General features: G+C 38.6%; 1 protein-coding gene across 1 annotated transcript; it reads left to right on the top strand.

The window, feature by feature from the left end:
* Window positions 1-3,776: 3,776 nt before the first annotated feature.
* On the top strand, window positions 3,777-9,486 carry IL22 (interleukin 22). The gene is made up of 6 exons (XM_023195343.2): window positions 3,777-3,799; window positions 3,888-4,119; window positions 4,886-4,951; window positions 5,068-5,211; window positions 6,142-6,207; window positions 8,852-9,486. Exons 2-6 carry the CDS (start codon window positions 3,934-3,936, stop codon window positions 8,927-8,929), a joined length of 540 nt encoding a protein of 179 aa, XP_023051111.1. The 5' UTR covers window positions 3,777-3,799; window positions 3,888-3,933; the 3' UTR covers window positions 8,930-9,486.
* Window positions 9,487-10,012: the final 526 nt, after the last annotated feature.

Below are 10,012 nucleotides of genomic sequence, written 5' to 3'. Positions count from 1 at the left end.
AGTCAATGCGTTTGGAAATTATTTTACGTATGTGGTTAACGAATATTTATTTTGCCATTATACGCCAGGCACTATTCTAGGTGCTAGGCACAGTATAGTGAATGAGACAGCCAAAGCCTGCTTCTGGTTGAGGATTCTGATTAGTCCTTCTTGGCATTAGATCAAGTAAATTGTCACATATTCCAAATCAACCATGTGTATGGTCTGTCTGGGACCTGGGAGGTGAGCATTGGGGTTGCTCTTCATCTGCAGTGGCTTTGGGAGAGACTTGAAAATTCACAAGGAAATGACTGCAGAAAAGGCCCATTATAATCTGAAAATATTTAGCATACATATGTCTTTGGTTGTTGTTTTCACAGGAGCACCTTTTTGTTATATCCACAATCTCTTCTTCTTCTTTTTTTTTTTTTTTGAAACAGAATCTTGCTTTGTTACCCAGATTATAGCGCAGTGGGGCGATCTTGTCTCATTGCAACCTCAGTCTCCTGGGTTCAAGCGATTCTCTCACCTCACCCTCCAGAGTAGCTGGAGGAGCACCAACATGCCCGGCTAATTTTTGTATTCTTAGTAGAGACAGGGTTTCGCCATGTTGACCAGACTGGTCTCAAACTCCTGACCTCAGGAGATCTGCCCGCCTCAGCCTCCCAAAGTGCTGGGATTACAGGCATGAGCCCTGCGCCCAACCTCATAATCTCTTCTAACAGCAAATATTTCTGAGACTCCTAGTATGACTGTTCAGAAACCCCCACACAACACCAGAGCAGATTTTCCCTTTAGTGAGTTTTAGTTAAACTCACTGAAACTTAAGATCTAGGCTCCATTAACACTATCTTACTGATGCTTGGTCCATCAGGGACATACAATGACTAAGAGGCACACTGCTGCTCTTAAAGACGGCTTTGCAATTTTCTGGCATTCTCTTTCTGTTTCACAGTGATTTATTTTCCATTCAGGAACAATAAGCTGGTAAGCAGGACTGGGTCAAACACCAACTTTAGAAATATCATAAAGGCAGTCAATATGCTTTTATTGAGTCCTTCCTATGTGTGTAGCACTGTTCTAAGTGTTGGAGTTACAAAGACGAAAGACACAGAGACTCTTCCCTTGAAAGCACGTAATTCGACGATGTCAAAACTTATTTTCCCATGGAAACAAAATTATGTATGCTGGTCAGTTTCCCAGGCAAACCAACAAAAGCCCATTTAATCCATGAATAGCTTAAATCTAGTGCTAATAGAATTATACAGAGTTGTGGGCAAAAGTGGCCATATATACTAGGAAATTGAATAAGGAAGAGTTTCATCATCTTTTCTTGGGCTCATGGTCAACCCCAAGGAAACATTTGGAACACACCTATTTTTTTTTTTCAATTTAACAACAATTATCTCATTTTTATTTGACAAATAAGAATTGTATATACAGTATTTATGTTACACAATATGATGTTTTAAAAATTACTTATTTTTTAAATTAACACATTATAATTGTACATATTTATGGAGTATAATTTGATGTTTTGATGTAAGTGTATGCTGTATAATGATACAATTAGGTCAGTGTATCCATCACCTCATGCATTTATCATTACTTTGTGGTGAGAATCCTCAAAAGCCTCTCTACTAGCTATTTTGTAAAATACAATATTTTCCTGTTAAATGTAGTCATTCTATTGTGTAATAGAACACCGAAATTATTCCTCCTAATTGTGTCTTTGTACCCATTGACCAACCTCTCCCCATCCCGCTTTCCCCACTTACTTCCCCAGTCTATGGTAACCACTGTTATAATCTCTGCTTCTATATCAACTTTTTTTTTTTTTTTAAGATGCCACATATGAGTGAGATCTTGCAGTATTTGTTTTTCTGCATCTGATTTATTTCACTTAACATGATGTCCTTCAGGTTCATCCATGTTATTGCAAATGACAGGATTTCATTTCTTTTATGGCTTAATACTATTCCATTGTGTATATATACCACATTTTCTTTATCCATTCATCCATCTGTGGATACTTAGGTTGATTTCATGTATGTTTTGATATATACATACATTGTGGAATGGCTAAAGTGAGTGAATTAACATATATGCATTACCTCACATACTTGGATTTTTTTTTTTTTTTTTTTGTAATGAGAACATTTACAATCTATGCTCTTTGTGATTTTTAAGCATAACATATATTGTTCCTAACTATTGTTGCCATGATGGACAATAGAGCTCTTCAACTTATTCCTCTTCTTTAACTGAAATGTTGTATCCTTTGGGTAACATCTCCCCAATTCGCTGCCCCTTGCCCATCCAGCCCCTGGCAACCACCATTCTATTCTTTCTTTCTATGAGTTCAAGTGTTTTAGATTCCACATGCAAGTGTGATCATGTGGTGTTATTTACTCTCATTAATCTTCCTTTTCGCTTCTTTCTCCTCTGGCCACCTTCACAAATGCTCAGTGTCCTCATGTGGTTCCGACCCTTCACAGTGGCACCTTGCTTAGGTCTGTGCCATCTCAAAATGTGGTCTAGGTTTTACAATTATTTACGTCCCTTCTCCCAGTTCTTCAACACTCTTGATCTTAACTAGTTGTGAGGAGAAAAATCTGATCATACAAATTTACACTAATTCACATTCCTTCCCTCAGCAATAGGTACTTGGCATTTTGATAGTTGCACTTGCTTCCTTCTCTTGCTCTGCAGGAGAATTTCCAGTCTAGTTTTAGGTGTATTTTTAAATAATTTAAAGGTAATGTGGAACCTCTATATTCCTATATTTCCTTCCTCAGACATCCATGTATGTGTGCGTATATATATATACACACACATAGTGTATATATTTATATACACTATATATACATATATATTGTGTATATATACACTATATACACACATATATGTGTATATACAATATATACATATACATATGCAATATATACATATATACACACATATATAATTGTTATAAGGTTATTTGGAAATATTATGTTGAGACCTGTGTGAAGTTTAGAATTAGGTAAAATTTTAAGATGAACTATATCCATTGTATTCTTTTCTTTTAAAAAAAGTTTACATGTTAAGAAAAATGGTGATCAGATTGTTCAGCATTAGTATTTACAGACTTAAGTGGACATTGATTATAATTCAATTAATACAATTTTAAGATATATTTGCTTCTGCCTTGTTAGGATCTCTCAAAAATAGTCCCAGAAAGGGAAGAAAACAGTAACTAGATTAGCCAAGACTGTTATTTTTGAGACAGAAGTCTGGTTTAGAATTCAGCATGTTTAAAAATGAGAAAAAATTATTTTAATAATGGAATGATCTGTAAGTTGTCATCACCATTTACTTTAAAGCAGAGGATATAGGACACGGGTCCTTTTTTTCTGATCACCTCCAATGAGATAAGAATCTATAAAGCGGGCAGGAAAATGAGTCCGTGACCAAAATGCTTACTCAGCCTCTATAGGAGATAAAAAAATTGTATACTAAATCTGAACTCTACTAAGACAAAACAATTGTTTTCTTTGAAAAATATGTAGGGTTTAGAAAATTTCTGGGATTTGTCTGTAAAATACCCCCTGGTCTCTAATAGTGACGTTTTAGGGAAACGCTTACATCTCAAGGTGGGAAGAATAGAGGTGGTGCTTTGTGGGCTCCTGTGGTGGTTAGGTCGTTCTCAGAAGACAGTACTGGAAATTAGATAATTGCTGATGTCACATTTTGCACAATGAAAAAAAAGTCGGTATCCTGGGGGCTATAAAAGCAGCCGCTTCTACCTTCCCCATCACAAGCAGAATCTTCAGAACAGGTAAGCGTTTCGGCAAACTTGGTACAATTGGTTAGTTTGATGAAATACTTCTTGACTAATTTTGTTCCTTCACGTTGTCTTCGACCAGGTTCTCCTTCCCCAGTCACCAATTGCTCGAGTAAGAGTTGTCTGCAATGGCCGCCCTGCAGAAATCTGTGAGCTCTTTCCTTATGGGGACTCTGGCCACCGGCTGCCTCCTTCTCTTGGCCCTCTCGGTGCAGGGAGGAGCAGCTGTACCCATCAGCTCCCACTGCAGGCTTGACAAGTCCAACTTCCAGCAGCCCTATATCACCAACCGCACCTTCATGCTGGCTAAGGAGGTATGCATCTCAATCCTGCGCTTTCTCATTGGATCTACTTGGAACCCAAATAGTTCTTAAACTTTTCTTCAGAGCACCTCTAAGAGCTTTAGGAACCCATTGTTTATCCCTGCTGGCAGATAAATTTTCTGTTTTTTCAGAGACTCTTTGGGAATCTGGCCTTTTTTTTTTTTTTTTTTAACTTGAACTCCTTCCCTCCATTTTGGCCTTTATGATACATGTGATGAATTCTTTCATTCATGTTTTAGTTAAACTCGGCCATTCAGTAACCCATCTGATGACTTTTTTTTCCTTTTTTTTTTTTTTTTGAGACAGAGTCTCGCTCTGTCGCCCAGGCTGGAGTGCAGTGGCCAGATCTCAGCTCACTGCAAGCTCCGCCTCCCAGGTTTACGCCATTCTCCTGCCTCAGCCTCCCGAGTAGCTGGGACTACAGGCGCCCGCCACTTCGCCCGGCTAGTTTTTTGTATTTTTTTAGTAGAGACGGGGTTTCACCGTGTTAGCCAGGATGGTCTCGATCTCCTGACCTCGTGATCCGCCCGTCTCGGCCTCCCAAAGTGCTGGGATTACAGGCTTGAGCCACCGCGCCCGGCCGACTTTTTTTTCCTTTATGCCTTTGTGCATTGTTCTAAACTTATGCACACATCTGAATTCTGTTTCTAGTCTTTATGGGGTTGCTCTGGGGAGAGGGGATGGGGCACATGTCTACGTACAGATTCTTTTTCTATCTGCTCAATGTCCAGGCATTTAGTCTTTTCTTCTCTTCTAGGCTAGCTTGGCTGACAACAACACAGACGTTCGTCTCATTGGGGAAAAGCTGTTCCGCGGAGTCAGTGTAAGCTACAGTTGTGACGAACAGGGCCGTGTGCCGTCCGTGGGTACTTGGATTGGTGGTAATGATGATTTAGGTCTTATCCCTTATGACGCTTGCTGTTTCCCTTCCACCTGTAGACGAGTGAGCGCTGCTATCTGATGAAGCAGGTGCTGAACTTCACCCTTGAAGAGGTGCTGCTCCCTCAATCCGATAGGTTCCAGCCTTATATGCAGGAGGTGGTGCCCTTCCTGGCCAGGCTCAGCAACAGTCTAAGCACATGTGTAAGTTCAGCTCTCAGCCTATGCCCATCTACCCCTCCTTCCCTCCTTCTTCCACAGAGACCCCCTTACCCCAACTCTCTCTTCTCCCCCCTACCCCTAAGCTAGCAGGAAGAAGTGTCTTGGCAGCAGTATTATCGGGAGTCATTTGGGAGCACAGAGTGTGTTTGTTTTTGCTTTGATTGAGTCACATCTTGAGTTTATAGTGGTGAAGGGGGTCTGGAACTTAAGTGTATAGAAGCTGCATTGGTTTGTCTCTGGAAAAAAGGCAACTCAGGTTGTGTAAAGTGAGAAAGGTGTTGGGAAAAACATCTAGATGTGGAAATGGATCCACTGAGTCTAAGTTGTTGAGGGGAGGGGATGGCATGGAGAGAAAGTAGAAGAGAAAGTGGGAAATGGGAAGGCTTAATGTCAGCGGTGTGTCGGCAGACTGTTGCCCTGTTGATGTCATGGGAAGTGACAAAATCAGAGGTGTGTGAACTTGATGCCGCTGAACATATGAAACTATGAAAAAAAGTTTGAGTGGAGTGGGCCCAGTAAAAGGCCCTAGGACTTACTGAAGAGGGCTTAATTTTCACATGAGATGTTTTATGTACATTTCTTGTTCTGAGCATGCTATTTTGTGGAGGTATTATTGAGGTTTTATTCCTTACAGAATTTGCATAAACCACTCCACTGTTTCCACAAACGCAAACCTCAGTAGGATTTCCCAAAGATGAAGAGAGGTCTCTTGTAAGGGAAGTGACTGGATTCTGGTGTCCAAGGGAATTCAAGAGCTCAGGAAATCTAGGTCACCGTTGAAATCTAGGTCATTGTGGGTGAAATTACTAAGAGTTTTAATTCCAGGTGAATTGTACCGTACCTCCACGGGTGTGGAGGTTCATGAAGTTTCAGCACAACATTAAGATAGTTATTCTTGTTTTTGTTTTATAGCACATTGAAGATGATGACCTGCATATCCAGAGGAATGTGCAAAACCTGAAGGACACAGTGAAAAAGGTAGGACTGATAACTATCAATGCTAAGTCATGCAATAGGAGAGACAAATGCTGTTTTTCTTTCCTTTCTTTCTTCCCACTACTTTGTGATTTTTCACTTGATTCTCCTACCACCAGGGTGATTACTTTGGTGTCTGTGTATGTAGAGATATCTATATATCTAGAAGTCAGTTTCCAAATTTCGCAAATTGTAGAATTCTAGAATTGGCTGGAATCTTAGGTTGTCCAGCCACATTACCTCACGTTCTGGGGGGCAAGTGGCAGAGACAGGGCTGAACACAGGTCTCCTGAATCCCAAGCTAATACTTTTCCCGGCAGTGATACAGATTAGTTTCATTAATTCTTAGGGAAATTTCAGATTCCTATTGACTCATGTAATCTGAAGAAGCACTTGTTTAAAAACAGAAAAATGCCTATGGGCAAATTTATTTGAAGTCATTTTTGAAGGCATTCATGCATTGCTTTGAAACTTGGAGGAATAAATTCTGAACAACAATAAAAGAGCTGGACTTGCATATAGGGCTAATTTCTGGAGTAATCGATGCTTATTTTTAATTATCATAATATCTAACAGCTATTGATTTTAGTTTAAAATCAAGAGCAGATAACACCTGATCTCTTTTATACAGGTTCAAATAGATTAAAAATGTTAGTAAGAGATTTATTATAGTTAAATGGAAGTCTGAATTGGTAAGCCTTTTTTTCTTCCTCTCTCCCTTCAAGATCTTCCATTTTAGTTTCTTCCTTCATTCCCTCAATAAACCCCTAGTGAGCATTTATCCACGGTGGGCTGGTGTACATTTCTATAGTGAATGATACCATCATGTGGCCTATTTGGTGAAAAGAACAACAATGGAAGGCTTAGACTAACAATAGTGACTCACCCCAAAACCAGAGGAATGATTAGGAGCAGTGAAAGTGATGCTCTTACAAGCAGGTACAAGTAAATACTCAGAAACATGAAGGCTCAGTTGATGGAATTTTCAGTAATAAGCTTAACCTTAATTCCTCCTTTTTTCCTCTTGACTTTTTAAAAAAGCATTTCTTCCTGAGCATCATTTAATGAATGTGACTGTTTCTTCCTTTGATAATTGAAGGCTTTGTAGTTTTATATTGTGAAGCTCAGTTCTCTAGTTATGGAACTATTATCTAGACATGGAGGGCTGAATGTTAGCATGTCACAGACAAGACGTGCTTTACACATCTTGCTTAAAAAATTCCTGATTTCAGCTTGCTTGTTGTCTTTAGAAAAGTGAAGTGTGAGAGGGGAAAATCTAATGGTGATCTGGGTGATTTTCAAGGCCTTTAATCCATTTTGAAAGAATCAATTTCCTATTTGCAATGGTTTGCCACATGGAAGAATGATTATGCTTGTTTGCTGGTACCTTCAGAAAGCACAGGTGGGAGAGGAATGCTGTTCAGAGAAAGATCAACAGGAGGAGAAACTGCCAGGGCTGTCTGAAATAGGGTGGTCTCGGGAGGCCTTAATTTCCTCTCGCTGGGGGTAAAAGCAGAGCACAGGCTGGTAGTAAAATGCATGACAGACAGTAGGGGAAGATAAACTTTAAAATTTTTTATAGTCTTGGAGTCTTTGAGATAGAAAAGAATATCTTTTTGGCTTTATGTCAAAAGAAGTATGGAAAGGTGAAAGGGCGGAAGAAAGCAGGAAAAGAAAGATCAATGTACTGTATAGAGGATAATGGTGACAAGGTTTTTCTTGAAATAATGCAAATATGATAGATTACAGGAATTTCAATAGGGAATGCTTTTCACTTGAATTTGGGTTTCCTCTTCCATTAAGTTTGGGAGCCTCATCTGCATTTGACTTGGAGGGAGAAAGAATGAATGTTAGGACCTGTACCTGGTTTTCTATTAACTAAAGCAAGTGGAAAAGACTTACTTGACATTTTTCCCACGAAAGTGAGAACTTTTCTTTTACTCTTTGTCAAAAAGGTGGAAACAGAAAAAGCCTCAATGTATTGGTAAATATATGGTTTGAAGTCTTCTGAGCTGAGATGTTTTAAATCAGGAGTGTCTAATCATTTGGCTTCCCTGGGCCATCTTGAAAGAATTGTCTTGGACACACATAAAATCCACTAACACTAACAATAGCTGATGAGCTAAAAAAAAAAAAGTCCATGCATAAATCTCATAATGTTTTTAGAAAGTTTATGAATTTTTGTTACGGTGCGTTCAAAGCTGTCCTGGGCCACGTGCAGCCCGTGGGTTGCGGGTTGGACAAGCTCTTTATAAGCCATCTGTCATAGATAGTTTTGGAGTTGCAAAACAGGCCAAGGCATAATGGGTGGCACTCAGGATCCCCCAGATCCCAGCCTCACTTCAGTCTGCTTGCTCTGGTTAAGAAGGGGTGGTCAACCCACTGCCCAGCTTTTAAACAGCTTCATTAGTGTGAGGTGCACCTGAAATTGATGCCTGCTGGTGGCCTCTCAGTCCAGAGAGCTGTCTTTTTAAGCTCTTTGGCAAATCATACAATACTCTTGCTAAAGGGGTATTACAATGAATGTTTTACAAATGCTTAAAACTCGGTTTCTGTCTCCATCAACCTAATCTTGCAATTTCTAATTTGTTCACTTTAGAAAATATGGCATAAATGCTCAAATACTTTTGCATTCTTATTTTCACAGCTTGGAGAGAGTGGAGAGATCAAAGCAATTGGAGAACTGGATTTGCTGTTTATGTCTCTGAGAAATGCCTGCATTTGACCAGAGCAAAGCTGAGAAATGAATAACTAACCCTTTTTCCCTGCTAGAAATAACAGTTAGATCTCCCAAAGCGATTTTTTTTAACCAAAAGGAAGATGGGAAGCCAAACTCTATCATGAAGGGTGGATTCCAAATGAACCCCTACTTTAGTTACAAAGGAAACCAATGCCACTTTTGTTTATAAGATCAGAAGGTAGACTTTCTAAGCATAGACATTTATTGATAACATTTTATTGTAACTGGTGTTCTATACACAGAAAATAATTTATTTTTTAAACAATTCTCTTTTTCCAAAAAGAATATTGCTTCCCATTCCTTTAGGGGAAAAAACCCCTAAATAACTTCATGTTTCCATAATTAGTACTTTATATTTATAAATGTATTTATTATTATTATTATAAGAATGCATCTTATTTATATCATTTTATTAATATGAATTTATTTATAGAAACATTATTTGATATTGCTACTTGAGTATAAGGCAAATATTGATATTTATGACAATAATTATAGAGCTATAACATGTTTATTTGACCTCAATAAACACTTGGATATCCTAAGTCTTGTGGCTTTGTGATTTTTCTCCTTTAATATCATCATCATCATCATCATCATCATCATTGTCATGTTACCATTCCCATAACATTATTCTTGACTCTAAGAAAATGAGGTAACTATTAGTATTATTCCAATTTTACAAATGAGAAAGCTGCATTAGAGACACGTTAAGAAACATTTTATAACTATAAGTAGTTGACCCTTATTAAGCCAGGTCTGTCTGATTTCAAGGCTCTCTGCTATAGTGCCTATACTGGTTTATTAGGTTGACTCAGCATGTACCTTTGAAAAGAAAAAAGGTAAGAAATTGAAAAGAACTTATCATAAGTCATTTATGGATAAAAGAAAGGAGTGATGATGCTGGAGAGAAATACATGTCAACTCTATTGCTATAGATAAACTGTTTTAGTTCTAGTTCAGGCCTACTGAAAGGTGCACTCTCCAATCTCCCTGAAAGTAAGACACTAAAGAAACAGGAAAGTTGTGTTTTGGGGAGTCTTTCCTACCAGTAAATTTAGCACTGAT

This window comes from Piliocolobus tephrosceles, chromosome 10, assembly GCF_002776525.5.
Source record: "Piliocolobus tephrosceles isolate RC106 chromosome 10, ASM277652v3, whole genome shotgun sequence".
In the NCBI taxonomy this organism is placed as follows: Eukaryota; Metazoa; Chordata; class Mammalia; order Primates; family Cercopithecidae; genus Piliocolobus; species Piliocolobus tephrosceles.
Note: the sequence above shows the minus strand (reverse complement) of the source record. Positions and strands in the feature narration are given on the sequence as shown.